Source organism: Toxorhynchites rutilus, chromosome 3 (genome assembly GCF_029784135.1).
Source record: "Toxorhynchites rutilus septentrionalis strain SRP chromosome 3, ASM2978413v1, whole genome shotgun sequence".
Taxonomy (NCBI): domain Eukaryota; kingdom Metazoa; phylum Arthropoda; class Insecta; order Diptera; family Culicidae; genus Toxorhynchites; species Toxorhynchites rutilus.
The window spans coordinates 180,314,365-180,332,761 of NC_073746.1; the positions used below are offsets into that span (position 1 = coordinate 180,314,365).

The window sequence follows — 18,397 nt, forward strand, 5'->3', positions numbered from 1 at the left end:
GGTACTATGATACAAAACACCAAAATTACGCAAACGAAAAATAATAAGTTCGATGCAACCTGGAAAAAAGAATTTATCTGAGGACACAAACGATTAATCAAAACGTGGGTGAAAATAACAGGTTGATAGCGATGATGACGACGCGGGCCACGTTCTCACAGTTGCCATGCTGGTGCAAATTTTCAGCTCAATGTTGTCGACTTGTTCCTGCGTATATCATGGAAAGAAATGTAGTAAGTGGCAAACTTTTCGGTTCAAGTCCTTTTACCTGCGTTGCGTTGGGGACATCTTGTGTTCTTGTTATTTCATCGAATCACTACAGAATCATTGCGAGTTGTTTCGCTATCGTATGGTGGCCCATTGTAAATTATACTGAAGAATCAACACATCGTTGTCCAGATCAGAAAAGGCGTTCGGTACGTTTCAGCCGCCTGCACTGCAGTTACCCAAACTTCAATAAAACCCATTAAAGCTATTTTTCATATTTTTAATTCACAAATCGTTTCATCGATCATATTTCTATGAATTATTTATTTCCTCTTAAGAGCTTTCGGGCTCTCTCATTCTCGTTCTCGTTCTCTCTATTCCTTCTTCTAATGTTTCCAAACTGCCACAAAAGAAACTACTCGCTTCGTTTTCACATTTTTTTTTGTTCATTAAAAATTCCCATTTCTCATTCGATCTGAGTCCTCGGCTCCCGTAGTCATTCTGATTTTCCACTACATTGAATATACAGGCGAATATCATTCATAGCTTTGACATGTTCCGTCATAAAGATAATTGAATAAGATTCTTCGTTTTCGTATTCGCTAGCATTGGTTGTCCGCATGTTTCGATTTGACTTATCTCAATCTGCGCTATATCTGTGACGATGTATATTACTGTAGTATATGCTTTTATTTTAAATTGTTGTTCGTTACGAATACGGAATGATGAATTAGTGTTTACAGCTCATTGTATGATTACGCATATGTCTGTGTTTTGCTTGTATATGCAATAGATTTATGTTTGTTATGTTTGCTTGTAATTGATATTCCGCTTAGATGCAGTTGCTTCTTCTGGACTGACTTAATCGATAGTTACGATTTGGTATGGGCTGTCGTTTTCTTCTAGCTTGCCTTTAATCCATATTCATAAAACTGTAATATTCGACATGTTTAATTATCGTGAAAAAGATTAAAATTTTCACTCTGTATTATTTCACATTAAAAAAAATAGAAAAGCGTAAATTTCTTATTTAGACCTAGACGAGCCTAGAAGCAACGCAAAATTGTCCATGTGGAGTATTTTGCACCGTTCATTACATAGCAAACGATTGTCTATAATGACAATGCAATTTGTATCTTTTCAGATGACACAAACTTGTTGTTACGGTGAATTTCAAATTTGTTCCGAATCAAGTGTCTTTTTACAAACAAACAAAAATGCAATGTAAATGTAAATCATTGATCGAATACATCGGGGTAAAAATGGTTCATCAAGCAAAAAAATGAAGAGTGCAAGACTTTCCCTTTGCTGTTCAATGCAAGCTATGGTAGACATGACATGACAACGTTACATTGTACTAATGGATAGCCATTATCAGAATCAGACTCATTTCAAATCGTATTTCTTATTATTTGCTACTGTAGATTACAATTGAATTTGATTCATTGTTGATTTTTCGATATAACTTACAAAAGAAGGCTACCATGGGAAAGCAAATTCAGTTGCTTGTTTTCCTGTAATTTGATTTTTCTAATACATTCACATTTTTATACGAAAGAACTGCTTGCCTTTGTCTACCACATATGTCTATCCATTAGTTATGACTATTCCCAGATTTCAGATGGATATTTCAATGCCGATAAACTTCTCGTGATAGATACTGGTAATTTTGAATCCAAACAAAACACATTCTTCCACATTCAACTTCACTATTCAACATCAGCTATCTAAAAACATAGAAAGTGTGATTTCTCCGAAACAATGTTAAGAATTTCGTGACGACAAGCATATGTGAACATGTTCCCATAGCACATAAACAATGCGCAAACGTTATTTCGCACCAAATACTTGATCCATGTATTGAAATGAAAGCATGAATAATGCGCCCCTATCTGACTCTTTTCTATTGTATTAGAAAAACTCTTCGAAACTTCGCAAGAGGCTTGTTGGAAATGCATGTACAATACACGAATAACATTGCATAACCAATTGGAACGAGTTGGTTTGAAAATGAAATTTATAAGGAATCATAAGTGATGCAAAGATTGTCCTTCTGATAAATCCAATGAAGCGCATGCATCCAAAATGTCCGGGAACACAAGCAACAAATTTTCAAAGCCAGGTTTAATTCTCTACACAATGGAAATACTCAGAATAGATGATGGTAAAACGCAGAAAAAGAACAATGAAATGGACTCAAATTGTTCAACAAATGAACGAATAGCTACTGAAAATCCAAGCAATATACACATAAAAATACACAATAAAACACAATCTTGTGGCGGTTCAACTATTGACCTCGTGAAAGCAACATATTTCAATAGAACTTTCAGCAATACTATTAACTATCATAATCGCATCATTTTCACTTAAATCAGAAATCAGTCGTATTAGAATCGTGTCAAGAATAGTGTTCTAAAAGATCGATCCACACACACTGTTCAACAAGACGTTTATGTTCTAGAATAAACTGCCTCCATCATCTTCATACGAACACATTTCCATCTGCTTCTACATTATGTTAGTAGATTTTTGTCTGATTCTGCTCTTCGAGTATATAATTGTGGTTTTTCACTTTTAGTTTGTCCTAAGCGATGTTTTAATGTCAATTTCATTAGATCACTTCTTCAATGACTTTTTTTGCATAAAGTTTTGTTTTAATAAATAAGATTAATTATTATCAATAAGTGGGGCATTTTCATGAAATATCATTTCAAAGGTTATTATTTATGTTCTGCTTTAATTTATTACTATTACAGCTTAAAGTAATGTGGGTGTGTGATTTTGTTGCCTTTTCATATGGATATAGAAAACGCGTACTTAGCTGACTGTTTTATGTGCCGTTCGCCTTCGGCAGGGGTCGCACCAAATACAACTTTTCACCCTGTTTGTTAGTGTAGATAGGTGCTCTTTGGTAGTGGTCCACTAGCTGATCTAATGTGTGGAATTTTCGTTGACCAATACAGTACATGTTGCCTTCCACGTGCACACGAAAGTGCTTATTACGCCCAGGTGCCTTCAAAGATACCGAATAGTCGCCGATCTAAAAATAAAACCGAAGCATATAAACAGACTGATTTATTTTTCACACACATTGCAGTATTCATTGTCGATGTACCCAAATACGAACTTAGTGACCAGTTCATTCCGTATTCATTCGTAAATGTTATCGAAGCTACCAGACAAAGGCCAAGAGCTGATTGTTCTTCCGCAACAATTCCTAAATTTCGAAGACAAACTTCCCCTATGGTTTTGAACGCTCAACAACAGATTTTTGATCAACGAGTGTAATATGGTTTAACGCAAAATTCAGCAAACTAATAGTTGACCACTCAACATGGCTATAGTATAGCGCTAGTCACCAAAAATACGATCCTTTAGGCGCGTGTACAAACCGGCTATTTATGCAAGAGTTTGTTCTCTGAAAAACTCGAACAGCTGATACAATTTGGATCTTGTACGCCTTAAACGTGAGAGAGACAGATGATACAACAAATTTTGTAGAACAAATGATGGAAATCATTTGGAGATGTACACGATCGCGCGCAATAGATATTCACAATCGATTGAGAAAACTCGTGAATATATCCAGAGGAAGATTGATCTGCATCAAAGCGACAGCAAGGAGTTATGGAAAATTTTTGAAATCTTTATTAAATTCTAGTAAAAGCAAACCGCGGTCCACGACTTTTAATGGCACATTTGAATAGTCTGAACAGGCTATTGTATATAAGTTTAACGATTATTTTGTCAATAGTATTTCATTGATCAATCAGTCCATTGAATTGGTCGATGAACCTGATCAAATAAAACAGCCGGTCAATAGTAATTGTAGATTTGAAAGTTTTCACCTAATTACATTAATCAAACTCATTTTGGAATCTATCAACGAGAACCAATCCTCTGCGGATCTTTGGCGCAGAATAAACGCACTGAATGAGAAAAGAAGGCCACATAACCCCATTCTTTAAGTCGACGGCTCATCGATCCGGCAAATACTTCGAACACGCTCATGTGTCATTGCTACGGTACAGCGCTTTCATCACTTCGCGATTCCGATCTTCCTGATGGCGTGTTTTCCTTCAGTGGACCAAGTTTTGCCTGATCCGTTGTTTGTTTAGACAGGCAACACCCTCCAGAAAAAAGCCGCTCCTTTCAGTTAAGCATACGACCAAGGTCCTACCGAGGTAGGGGTACGAGATAGTGGACAAGAGGCTAGTATGACCATTAATGGGGTGTATTTTATATTTGCAGATACGCAAAGCACCAGTGGTACGCTTAGTTCAATCATTTACCTGCTATCGAAGCAGTGAGTGTTGTCAATCGTGTTTTTTGAGAGGTGAGGAACGCTTTACCAGCCTTTTTTGGGAAAGGTTAACCCAGACGTTGAATGGGGCTCTCGCCCACTAAAACCAAGCCCTCAGCTCATAGCCTCAATCCCCCCGGGACCAAATCTAGGCGACTACTTCAGGGGACGGTGGTGCTCATGCACTTCTCCTGTCTGCAACGTTGAATAACGTTGTTTATACTCTTTTTTCTCTATTTATCTCATTCACTATCCGTTGTTCCTCGCTACGCTTATGCATTACATTATCTTCTTTTTACCCGTCGAGACATGTATCGATTAGGAATCGTCCTCCAACATATCGCACAACACGTCACGGCGCCCCTCACGGGATTTCTCTTCCCAACGGAGCGTGGATTACGTAGTGCTCTCCATCATAACGTGTACTCCGCCACAGCTACTCTCGAGGAGTATGCGCCAATTCGACTTTTTGACGCTCGCACCTTCGAAACAATCCTTGCAGTGTTCTTCTTTCCTGTCCACAATCAGGCATTGCCTGCACGCATTTTGGTGTTCGCTGTTTTTCGGATACCGCTGGTTTCCTTACGTCTATAACACTCACCGTCTTCTGCCAGGGTGATGCCAATCGGGATCATGCCGGCGATAATGCGCACTGCTTCCAACGTAATCTTCCTATGAGCACTCGCAACTCTTATCACCATGAGCCGAAATGTACGGTCCATCTTCTGCGATTCCGATGGGTTTCAAACGTTGTTCGTCATCATCCTAGCTATCGCTCTGATGGACTTTCTGCTTTCTCGCAGGAGTAGTCGACGTGGTTGTTGAAATTCATCCGGTTGTCGATCATGATTCCCAAGTACTTTAACATACGCTTCGAAGTTATAACGTATTCCCCGACTGTGATTTCCGCCTACAGTTACCCACCAACAGCACTTCCGTTTTGTCATGAGTAATCCGCAGTTAACGTCGATGATGGCTTCGCGGCCATTCTTCCGGAAAGTGGTACCTTCGTTCAATAACGTCCCTTCCAGCTGTTCGAAAGCTTCCAGTAGACTGTACCCTCTTACGTTGGTACATCTACTTCCCCACTCCACCGCCCAAGCGTTGAAGTCACCTCCAATGACGATCGGTTTCTTTGATATGCAGATCCATCTACAACTTCTTTATAGTTTTGTTCAAACACTCATCGAAACCAACGAAAATGTATAGCTTGTATTATGCAAAGTTTCATTGAGCAATGCCAAATATCATCATAAAGCTCATTTTAACGCGCCCTAGCTAGACCTTCTTAGCTTTCTGGCTGTCATGAAACATTCTTCTCGACACAACCATGTCTTTTTAAGGGGGTAGTACACTATGGAAACTTAAAAAAAAATAAAAAATAGAATGTCTGGAATGTCTCTGGAATGTCTACTTTACTGTAGTTTTTGTCCCAGGTTTGCCCGATGCTCCGTTTCGAAGTTACAAGCCAAAAATAAAATGTTGGTGAACATTTTTGTCTCGATTTTTGAGGCAAAAACGCAATTTTTTCACAAAGAATGTCGCAATTTTGACAAAATTCAATATTACGAAAAAATCATACGTATATTGACAGGAAATATATCTAAGATTACGTGAAAAAAGAATGGTTGAAATTGGTCCACTAGAGACTTGTAGAATTCCCACCAGTTTACATGGTTTTGGCAGCAAGGGTTCAACTAACCGGTTTCAGCTATTCAGGGGATAGTCCAACTGACACAATTTTTTTTGTTCAATTAATATATACCTAATAAAACTGTGATATCAGATTAATCATAGTACTTTAGTTTCTCGTTGAAAAAATCGCGAAAATCACAAACTTTTTCGTGGCTTCTAAAATCGAGGAATCACCCAACACGCGTTGTGACACTGTGGCGCCCTCACTGCTGTCTGTGTGAGGATGGGCTCTGTTTGGTGCGGCGCTATCGAGTGCGTGACCCCGGAGATAGTAACGCACCAAGTGTGTGCATACAAGGTGGGATATTTCAATAGATAACAAGTGTTATCGAAAGGTTATCATTATAAACTAGTCAATCACACAGTGTTCATAGTGTTCTACCACCTTAAGCAGTACGAAGTGAGTGAAATGATACACCCGCGCGCGCTAGCCTATACTGAGAATGCAGTCACCACTCACCAAAGAGAAACTATGCGCTTTTCCCTTTCACCGGCGAATATATAAAGAGCCAGTGTGCGCTTGTTGGGAGAAATATTGATGCGAGTGAGTCACACTCTTTTACACTCTCTTAACTCTTGGGAGCTCGAGTGTGCAAAAACCTGTGTCCAGCACTGAAGCGCACTGATCCGCTCTCTGCCACACTGAGGAGAACCGTGCCGTGAAGAAGAGTGCCCGCCAGATAGTAAGGGTTGGTCGCAGGCTGAATCATTCCATACGACAAATATAACCAAGCAACGATTGCTAACGATGAAACAGTTTTTCACATCTTAACATTTCAAAGGTTTTTTTCCCTTGAACAATAAGTGACAGACAAGAGACGAACCCGCATCCGGTTAAACATTTATACAATTACGGAACCATTTAGCAATATCAGCTATGATAGGAAGCCGAAGAATGAATCTTAGGCCTTTTTGTCCAAACAAAATCATACTCTGAAGAGCTATGTTAGGAATTGATTGAGATTGGGCGCTGTGTCATTACCAAAGAGCAATAAATTTACACAAATTCGACAATAAACTTGCACAAGCATCTACACACTAGAAATACTCACGTTTGTTTCACTATCTCGGATAAGATAGTCACCGTCATGGCCGTGGGTGTTCAGAACCGTATCACATTGACTTCGAGTAATAGCACCGTAATACCAGCTCTTGCCAGTAAGGGGTGGTCTGTCTAGTTGTGAGTTGTTGTTGTTGCTGTTGGCTGAATTAGAATTATTATTGTTCGATGGTTGTTCGTTGGGCCGTCGATCTAGGGAATCTGGCCCGCTGCCATTGTTGCTTCGATATGGTTGCGCAAGGTATTCCGACAACTCCTGGAGGTAGTTTCGTGGAACTAACCCAATTTGACCATTGCTGTTTCGCGCTTTATACCTAGAAATAGAATTTAAATATAAATAATATAAAAAACAAACTAACAAATATTTACCATTCGGGGTCAGCAGCTGGCCGCTCCAGAATTTCCAATCGATCGCCTTTCTCGAATGATAACTCTGTATCGTTGTTCGAGTTGAACGAGTACAATGCAACAACGATGTCGAGGACATTTTCAGCCATTGCGTAGGTGTGCACGGTATCGTCTTCGGTTTCTTCTGTCGTATAATTACTTGGAAACCATCCAGTTGCGGAACCGCTCTGTCCGCGCCACCATCCATCATTTGATTTTTCAAGTATTAATATTCGCGTCCCTTTGATAAGCGACAGTTCATCCTGTTGCTGCGCTTGGTAGTTATACTTTACTATGGCAGTTCCTATGGGTGTAGAGGCTGCTTGGAAAACACACAGAGGTAAAATAAATATAGGGGTGTTTGTCAACAGAGTGACAAATGACGCTACTCACCTATCGCTTCCGATGGATCTGGTGGTAATCTCCGACTCATTGTTGGACTATCCACCTGTCGCGAAGGAGAACAGTTTGGTAACGTTTTGCTGCCCGAGGAACCCTTCTTCACCTTCTTCTTAAAACTGTCGAATAAGGAAACTGATTTCTTCTCCTTTTTAACGTAATTGCTCGGTACATATCCGGATTGGTTATGAGAATTTTGAACTCGCCACCAATGCTTGCTATCGTCAAGCAGCAGATAACGCTCATTTTTTCTTAGATCTAGTTCTTGAGCACCTTGTGCGGCGTAATCGTACTTAGCTACGACGTAGCAGACATCCTCTGGAGAAAAAAAAATTATACACGCTGGATGATCGTTGTTATTAATTTATGAATAATGTGCGGTGTACCTTGTTTGATGCTTCCTGCCATCGGAGATTAATAATATGACAGCAAATTCCTTCGCTCGCCAAACAGCTGTTTCTACTGGACTACGCGTCTTAGCTTACTTATGGACTAATGACTATATTGGGTCTGTACTAAAAGATACTTCTTCCTGTATTATGCCTTCCGGGTTCCTTGCCGGTCTTGGTTTTTGTGTGTATATGTATATCATAAAACGCGTCTGATCGCTTTCAGGTGTTCACAAATTGAACTGGAAATCTGCCGTCACGTTAGTGCTCTCGCGTTACTATAGTGCTGTTTCTGGAACCGCCAGCGGTGGAAAGTATAACAGCGTATTTGATAGTGATGTAGGTGAGAATCCAGAACAAATATCCCTTGGAAGTTTACATTTACTCATTAATATTTATTCTGGAGGTACGCTGGACTTTACTCCGGAGAATCATTTTATATTCTGGTTATGTCTTTACCGGCTGTTTGGTTGGTATCTGAAAGGAGTGCATCTTAGTGATGTTGATTGTCATGTAGAAATGTATCGTCTTGAAAATTTCGGTGAAAAATGCCCGTAATCGTTAGAAGATACTAGCCCTACAATTAAGCTTGTAGCGTAGTGAATATTTGTCAGGAAACGAACCTCTCCAGAGAAGAGCATAAGCGTATTGGTAGGGAAGGACACAAGAAATATTCACCCCCTTTCTTTGCGAAGAAAACAATCATATATTGCGTACACACTAATACGCTAATACTGCACTAGACATATGCACAGTATGCGCCAAAAAGCACCGTGCAGAGATACCTTCAACAACTTGTCGAGTCCACCCCCTTTATCAATATTTTTTGTTGCAAGTAATACCAACACAGTGTTGCCGATATCTAATTTGATTGTGGATATAGAACTCCATATTTTTGGATTGTTCAGGGAATCATTGCGTTTTCCCCCCAATTGATGTCGTTCGAACTCGTTTCGTTGTTGATGCATGATATAGAAACCTAGAATATTTATTTCACCGACGCTCGTACACACAGCTCATCGCGCGGATGTCGTCTATAGACGACACTCGTACACACAGGTCGTCGCGCGGATGTCGTCTATAGACGACGCTCGTAGTGAAAGGGTTAAGTACAGAAAAGGGAGGGAGCCTAATGTTGAGATGTCTAAATTTTTTGTTTAATCGATTATGGGTTAATCGTTGGGGCATTTTACAATAATCGATTCATTCGAATAATCGTCTTGAAGTATTCGAATAATCGAGTGAATATTTGTTGAACAGGCATCGATAATGAGAAGTGTTATGATGATATATATATATAATTTTAAAAGACAACATGTGCAGACAAGTGCACGAAATGGTTTTTGAATGAAATCGTATTTCAGTTTGTTGAGAAATTTAACAATTCATGATTTTTTGCAGATGGAAAAATAAGCACATTACGAAGATGATGCACAAAAACGTTAGATTGTTTCTGTTCAAAATTTCCTGTTCTCCGAATGTTCTTGGGATAACATCTCTGGAGGAAAATTTCTGTCTGGCGCTTATAAGTAATACTCCAAAAGGAGTATGTTTCTAAAATCATTGATCACTGGTACGACATATTTGCCTCGGCACTCTGAATATTTAATGGTGAAATTTCAAATAAAATAAAATTCATTTCTGCTGAGAGTCGTGCAAAGAGCCGATCTAAAATTCCGAGTGGCGATGGCATATACACTGGACAAAAAATTAGAGCAACAAAGTGTGAAGTCGAAAATTGTAAGTGATTTTTGACATGCTGTAACTTCGGGAAAAATCATCGCATACAGATGGAATGTACATTTTAAAGCTCCAACTTTCAGGTATTGGAATATTTAACGTTCTTACCATTCTGAATCATATTTCGGACGCTTAAGGCATTTGATGCAGAAAACAGATCTAAACTTTAGGCACAGATATTATTTGGTTGATGATTTCATCAAATTAGTTCAATATGCTTTCAAACTTTCTATTATGGTACCTATTGGATTGAAAACATAAAAGATTATCGAATAAAAATATTTTTCAATTGAAGCGAATTCGAACCAAACTTCGGGCACTATTTACGAAAAAAAGCAAATTTCGGACAGAGTGAATTCGAATTTCGGACATTCTGTTTCCAGAACGTTTCTTGTCCTTTTAAGCTCAATTTACATTCCTGTTCAATTACTAATGCAATAAAATAATCAAACATGCAAAAATTAATAACCACTTGCTCTGTCTAAAAGTTTAATGCAACCTTCCATGCACACACAAATGCCCCGAAATTGTCTAAAACCATTGATGGCTTGTAAAATTGTAATAAACTTTTTCCACTTTCCACCCTTTTTCTTTCCTCAAGTATTTGGCGCTTCGACATTTCAATCAACTTCTTCACGGGTTCTGCGCCTTGATTCAAAATATCCCAGGACTCGCTTGTGGCCACTGCAGGAGTAACGTGAAGCTCACATTTACCGTGAGTTGATGAGTTGTCAGAATACACGGCAGCATAGGGAGGAATCAACGTTTCTTCTGTTAGAAGTTCATCTAGTTGCACATTGTCCACTAATTATCCAGAGTCCCTCATATCTATTTGCTGGTCTGTAGTTGAAAAACATGTGTATTATTCATACAAGATTTCAAAATATGTTGATGTACTATATGAATCTACACTTTGCATCCATAATAAGCCTGAAAATTCACGCCGCCTGGGATAGAAAGAGTTTGAAGTAGATGGAGCTGCTTTATCGATCTCGAAAAACGCGGAAATTCTTCATGAAACTAAACGCCTCGCACAAAGGCTTTGTGCCGCGGACCGAAATGTGCAGAAACAAGGAAGGTGGCATCTTGACGAATGAACGCGTGGTGAACGAAAGGTGGAGGCAGCACTACGATGAACACCAGAACAGCGCGAAGGCAGGAGCTGACAAGACTGATTCAGCTGTCGTAATCGTTTGAGACTCGCAGGGGACTTCGACAAGGCGATGGTCTCTCCTGTCTGCTCTTCAACGTGACGCTGGAAAGTGTTATGTGGATAGCGGGCTTCAACGTGCGGGGCACGATTTTCAACAAGTCTAATCAGTTTATCTGCTTCGCCGACGACGTGGACTAATCGGAAAAACACATGCGACGATAGCCGTCTTGTATACCCGAGTGAAACACGAAGCAGGACTGATTGGGTTTGGGCAGAGTTCTTATTGGTAGTAGTGTTGTGATCGACGGCGACGAGTTCGAGGTGGTAGAGGAATTTGTCTACCTTGGCTCGTTAACAACAACTGATCACTACAACAACCGTTAACCCCTTCACGTATAACATCGAACCACATTCGAGGCGATTAGACTGTGTAAGAACGTACAACAACGAACCTCTTCGTCTATCGATGTGAAATGGATACATGCTTCAGGCGTGTAATGATGCGGGACTGCTACGATCGTAAGTAGGATACACACACTCAGCAGAGTATCGAAACGACTCACTGTGCTCGTGTTTGGGCCATGTTGTCGGAAATTAAATCGTACGGCAAGGGGTTAAGATCCAACAAACTACAACCCCGTACGAAGTGTACCATGTACAAATCCCTAATTCGACCGGTTGTTCTTTATGGGCACGAAGCATGGACGAGGCTTGAAGAGGACTCACAAGCACATGGTGTTTTCGAACGTCGAGCACTCAGTACAATATACGGTGGTGTACAGAAAAACGAATTATGGAGAAGGAGAATGAACCATGAACTGGCGCAACTCGATGGCGAATCCAGTCACCAAGGCTGAACGAGTGCGATGAGCAGGGCATGTTGAAGATTACCGGACAGCAGCCCTGCAAAGATGGTGTTCGCATCGAATCCGGTAGAAAAAAGAAGGATAGGAGCCCAGTGAGCGAGGTGGTTGGACCAGATGGAGCAGGACTTGGCAAGAATCGCTGCGGTCGGGAGTTGGAGAACTGCAGGCATGGATCGGGTTTATTGACGAAAAATTGTGAAAAAGATCTAATCTCTCAATGGAATGTATTATCATTATAAATAAATAAATAAAAATGTATACAAGTGAGTATCATCCCTCATTGCAATCCTCGTACCTACAAACGAATGAAAACGAAAGTTGCGAATCGTTCATTTTGAGAGTCGCGTAGCGTTTTGTACTCCTGGTACGATTTTATGTTCAGTCAACTCTCCCTTACTTGATGTTCTGTATCTGGATATTTTCCCTAACTTGATGGATTTCATGGCACCTTCGATTGATTTTACAAGCATTTTTCTCTACATAACTCGATGGTCCCTTGGATATCAAGTTAGGGAGAGTTGACTGTATATCCCACCTGAATGCGATGATTTTTCACGAAGTTTCAACATATCAAAATCAATTAAAATTTTTCGACTTCGCACTCTGTTGCTCTAAAAAACTATATAACCTATATAACTTTTAACTTATGTTCCTTGGTGATTTTCATTCTTCAATACAAAATTCTTCGATTATAATTGCAGAAATTCGATTATTCGAAATAATCAAACGATTAACCGACATCTCTAGCCTAACGTTTTGCGTTCGCTCACTGAACGAACCATCGTGAGTTTGGTTTTAGGACACTCAATTATTTATTGGCATTACAATTTGAAGCTTCTTTTATAGAATGAACAAACAGGAGAGGCAAGCAAACCCGGAATCAAACAAAATAATACTAGCAATTTGGAAGAATTTAAAGACTTTTGACGAATTTTATGCCAACTCGTCTTAGTAGTAGGCAGCAGTGTGCGTGTAAAGACATTTGTCATACAAGCAACTGTACATACTTGAAATCTTCTAAAATGAATTACCGTAACTCCACCATATTCTGCGCAATTTAGACTTTTCAAAGTTTAACCCATTCTGTAACCAAAATATATGTACCATATCACCAAACAGCCAATGCGGCCTTGAAACTCTATCACTAGTAGTAGCATTAAAAATAAAAACCGTAAACAATGCTCCAGAAAACTATTTTAAAAAATATTTTTTTCTGAAAAAATATGATGTGTTTAATTCTGCGCAGAAAGTTTTCTTCGAACCGTTTTAGTTGAGCTGCATTGAAGAATTCTTCCAAACCAACAAAAATTCAGCCACTAGTATCCTAGGTTCTCCATTCTAATGGTTCGCAGAAAATATGCCACAGACGTCTTCAAACGTTTCGTATCAATCGGAAGCCCGCCTTTGAATACCGCGGTTACCAGGGGACCAGGGGTTCTCAAAGTGATCGATTAATTAACACAATTTCTCATTTGTAACTTTCAAGATACTGTATAAGTTGTGTTATGTGAACCAACTTGTTATGAGAATGACTGACATTTCAATAGAAAGTATTAGTGTTGTAATTCGTGTGTGACATTCAGTCATCCTGTATTATCGATTCAATAGAAATGTCAACAGAATTCCAGTCGACATACTTAGTGATCCCCGATTTTTGAAATTAATTGTTCATCCACTAATCGAATACTTTTCAGCAGTTTGTTATTCGATACGATTAATCGATCCAAATAATCGATTAATCGATTAATCGTCACACTGAGAGAAATAATTAGTTAGACTAACATTTTTCATTTGTTAGAAAGCCATCTGGAATCAAAAAAGTGTTCATTCCGCCCGAATATCAATTACAGTGGAACCCCGATTATCCGCGGAATAGTCGGGCTAGCTCACCGCGGATCACTAAAACCGATGGGTTTGGATCGATGAATCGACGTAATTTATTCGTTCGCTTCGATTATTGATTGTGCAGTATTCGTTCGATTAATAATCGATTTCTGTAGGAAGTATTCGATTAATCGAACGATTATCGGGGATCCCTAGCCATGCTTTATAATAGTAGTCATGAAATATCATGACCCGGCCTTTTTTCTCTTTAGACTTTCGTGCGGGTAAGATGCGTTATAGTACTGGGAGATTTCATTCATAGCGAGAAGCGCACAATTTGTAACAACAATTATTAATTACACTTGCTATTCACTGAATTTTATCTCTATTTATTGATGAGAAAATGATGTCAAGTTTACTCACTTAACCGATCGCTATGTTTTTGAAATGGTAAGTATTTTGTATGAATGAGATAAAGATATATTTTTTTAAAGAAATTTGGCTGTAGAAGTCGATAGGATCACTTCATTCTGGAAAAGGTGTCTCTTGCCCAAAATAGTTTGAGAATTCCTGCACTAGACGATGCATTGTTCCTCTTCCTTCCTCGAACCTGAGTGCTCGACAAGGTGTTTCACGTTGCCATTCAGTTTCAGTTGTGCGCGGAAAATACTTTCCAGAAATCCTTGATATTTTGCTACTCGAAGTTTTGCACTACTTTTTTTGTCATCTCCAATGCCAGGACAAGGATAGCGCATATTTTTCTTTCCCAGAGTCATCCTTGTTTCATGTTGCGCAGAGTGAGGAACACAAACAAAACATTAAGAGCCTAATTCTGCGCGTTATAAATCCTCTTTTTCTAAATGTTTATACTACTATTTGAGAAGGTACTGTCAATGGGCAGTCTAATTGGCGTGAAATTAGTCTTTTTTAAACTGCTTTCAGAGAATAAAACGATTCGTTCTAATTTTCATTGACCATACTATGTGAGCAGACTGAGCTAAGCCATGTCATTGCACATCTTCTTCTTCTTCAATGGCACTAACGTTCCTAGAGGAACTTCGCCATCTCAATGTAGTATTACTTGCGTCATTTTTATTTGTACTTAGTTGAGATTTCTATGCCAAATAACACGCCTTGAATGCATTCTGAGTGACAAGCTCTAGAATACGCGTGATCACAGTGCAAGTCGGAGGAAATTTCTTTGACGAAAAATTCCCCCGACCAGAACGGGAATCGAACCCGAACACCCGGCATGTTAGTTATGACGCTAACCACTCGGCCAAGGGAGCACATATCATTGCACATAATCGTCCCAAATTTATCAATCACAAGAGTGTGTCATTTACCTACGACATTGACTCATTAGTTTGATTACCCAAAATCAAATTGTAACAGTTAATTTTAGTTGTTGCCGCTTCCGCACTATAGCCTAGATCTTGCGTCATCCGACTTCTTTTCGTTGTATCCCCTTGCAAAAATCCTTGAACGGCAAAGTTTGCTTTTGAATACTCCATTATACAGTGCCTCAACAAATCCCTACATATTTTGAATAAACGCAAATCTTATTCAAAAAAAGGCAGACTTTCTAAGCAATCCGAAATAGATGTGAAAGGCACAATTTTTGTTTTGCGAGCAAGAAATGAAACTGTCTAGCCATGAAAGAAGGACAGTTGATAATTATTTAAATGATTTCTTTGCCAATAATCAACTTTTTGTGAATGATTCAAAGATAAATGAAAAATAGAATTACTAGAGCTGCATTCTAGAGAAAATTCATTATATTCAGTACTATTATTATTTATCCAAATTGTGGTGTTGCTATACTGGGAGAATCATAGAAATACCCAGCTTTGAGAAGTCTTGAAACGTTCCAATATTTTAAACTGGAATCAGAATATTTGAAAATTTCGACATAAAGTAAAAGTAACAAATCTAACAGCTAGCGGAGCACTGTATAATAACGAAGCAAATGTTCAGATATCTGAATGCGTGTAAACTTCTAATAGCAAAAATAAAAGACATGCAATAGCTGACAATATACATTGGCGAATTATTTCATGTGAATATTGCAATACTCAAATTCTTCATAAACAGATGTTTTGTGGGCCGGTAGTTCAACGTAGCGTAACCTATTTTCGCTACAATAAATCGTGTATCGTACATATGAAAGTCTCCCGTTTCAACAGTCCATTTTTAATATTAATTTGTACTTACATTTCGTGTTTGAGTAAACAGTAGAAAAAAATATTAGCCAGTAATGAATATCGCTTTGCAAAACACCACAAACAGTCCCAGTCAATTACTGCTTTTGTATCTATTCCAACACATTCGTGTAAAGCGAATTTGCTCACACATACGCACACAACCGTACACCGCCCCGTCTGCTTTATTGCAAAAGCAATGAATCTTTTCTTTCCTCCTTTCTTTTAATGAGTAATCTGCTGAAAATAAAATTCACTTTTCGGCTCGAAAAATCACCAAGTTCCGACCATTACTAAGCTCTCTGTGACTGCGCACTCATATTCTATCGTTGGATGCACTATTCGGAACCAAAATATACCGATTTCAATCAGAATTTCGTCGTTTTGCCAACAGGCCGAAAAACACTGACAGCGAACGAGGAAAACTCACATTTCAATTTATTTTCGCCCCGTCTATGAAGTGAGCATGCTGAATGTTGTTGTGTGCGTTCAAGCATACTTTCCATCTCATTCCCACAACCACGGCTTGCACTGCAAAGCTTCATATCCAGTACGATGCTGTTTATCAATACAACATTTTCGCCCGAAAGTTGTCATTTATTACGAGGGGTTTGATTTCAAAGAGAGTGCACGCTACGGAAAAACTGCCGAATTTTGGGATATTTCGATTCGAAATTACTTTTGTTCTTTAGGCTAGGCGCAAATTGAGAAGCGTATAGCGCTCGTAAGCAAACACGAGACTATCAACACGACTCATACGTGCCACAAACGTAGCGCGGTGGAGCGCATATTGAGTCGCAGTTTGGTGTAAATGTCGTGCCACTCGTATACAATGTCTGATTCACACAGAGTTGTGCGATATATTTATTTACTAACACAACCTTCCGACCGGTACAACCATACAGTGTCAGACTCACGGCGCTATAGGGCGCTTGCAGCGTGCATATGTATTAGTGATCTGTTGGGCAGGCAAAAGTGATCGCTCCATAGGAATTATATGGAGCGACAAGATTGAGCTTTGTTTAAATAATTATTTTAGCGAAATAGTTATAAAGATTACGCGCTAATCTATATGAATAACATGCGAATATATGTTTCTTCACATAAAAATATTTACTTTTAGCGTCAAAGCCATACACACGGGGAAAAATAGAAATTTCTGTTTTGGCCATGATTCATATCAATGGAAGCAGATTGATTATTCAAAAATTTTCACAGAAATAGTGCAAACTGCACATTGCGATTGTATAGCCGGATTAGGTGAAGTGTGCTCCCATTTAGGTTTTAAGCTTTTTGCTGGTCTCGTGAAAGAATAAACTATAATGAATATTCGTGTGCAGATATCCTTAATCGGCGGCTAGTTCCGCCAAAAAAGCAGTTGATTATGTTGAAATTAAGGACATTTTCAGCCTGAAATATCAACCAACTCTCAGATATGATTTCCGAGTACCCGAATGCTCTGCGGAGAAGCTAAATACGTTTATAAGAAAATTTATCGGAAACGGAAAAAATCCATCGATTGACCAATTCATGGAAATACAAGGAAGCATTCAAACGTGAGCTCGAGACTCTGTGACTTTGATCTAGGTGCGAAAATGTTGATAATCCTTTTTCTGCCAATTTTTCGATTCCAATCTAATGGGAGAGTCGCTCAATGAACATCGCGAAATAGGTGCTAGTAAACTAAATAATATGCGTTACACAAAAACTCTTGTTCATAAAATAGCTTGCCTAACTGTTTCACAAAGTTCATGTTAGCTCTATGCACTATTAGAATGACCGTAACTCTATTTAAATCATCTACAAGAACGCCGATTGATAAAAATCCGCTTCTGCTGCATAGACACTACGAATGTAAACAAGCGAATGTGTGCCCAACACATGCTCTGCATGTATGTGTAGCAAGAGCCCTATATGATTGTTCACCAACACAACCAACACAACCAGCATGAGCAGCACGAGAAACTGTGGTCGTGTCTCACGAGCGCTCCTCCATCTCGCGTCATCTGACCAATTTGCGCCGTTCCATCTGTTTTCATTAGCCACAAAGCAGGCGCTATATCGCGCTAAGTTAGTCGCGCCATACGCGTCTCAATTTGCGCCTAGCCTTAGCCCATTTGACGAATCTACGTTAGATTTATGCGGGCGCTACACGATTCGCCCAACGTTT

At 39.2% G+C, this 18,397-nt stretch overlaps 1 protein-coding gene across 1 annotated transcript; it reads right to left on the minus strand.

The window, feature by feature from the left end:
* Positions 1–473: 473 nt before the first annotated feature.
* On the minus strand, positions 474–16,680 carry LOC129777733 (cytoplasmic protein NCK1). The gene is made up of 6 exons (XM_055784190.1): positions 16,241–16,680; positions 8,441–8,920; positions 8,049–8,372; positions 7,638–7,974; positions 7,261–7,582; positions 474–3,250 (listed from the first exon to the last, which is right to left on the minus strand). The coding sequence occupies exons 2-6, from the start codon at positions 8,460–8,462 to the stop codon at positions 3,041–3,043; spliced, it is 1,215 nt and encodes a 404-aa protein (XP_055640165.1). The 5' UTR covers positions 8,463–8,920; positions 16,241–16,680; the 3' UTR covers positions 474–3,040.
* Between the last annotated feature and the right edge of the window lie 1,717 nt (positions 16,681–18,397).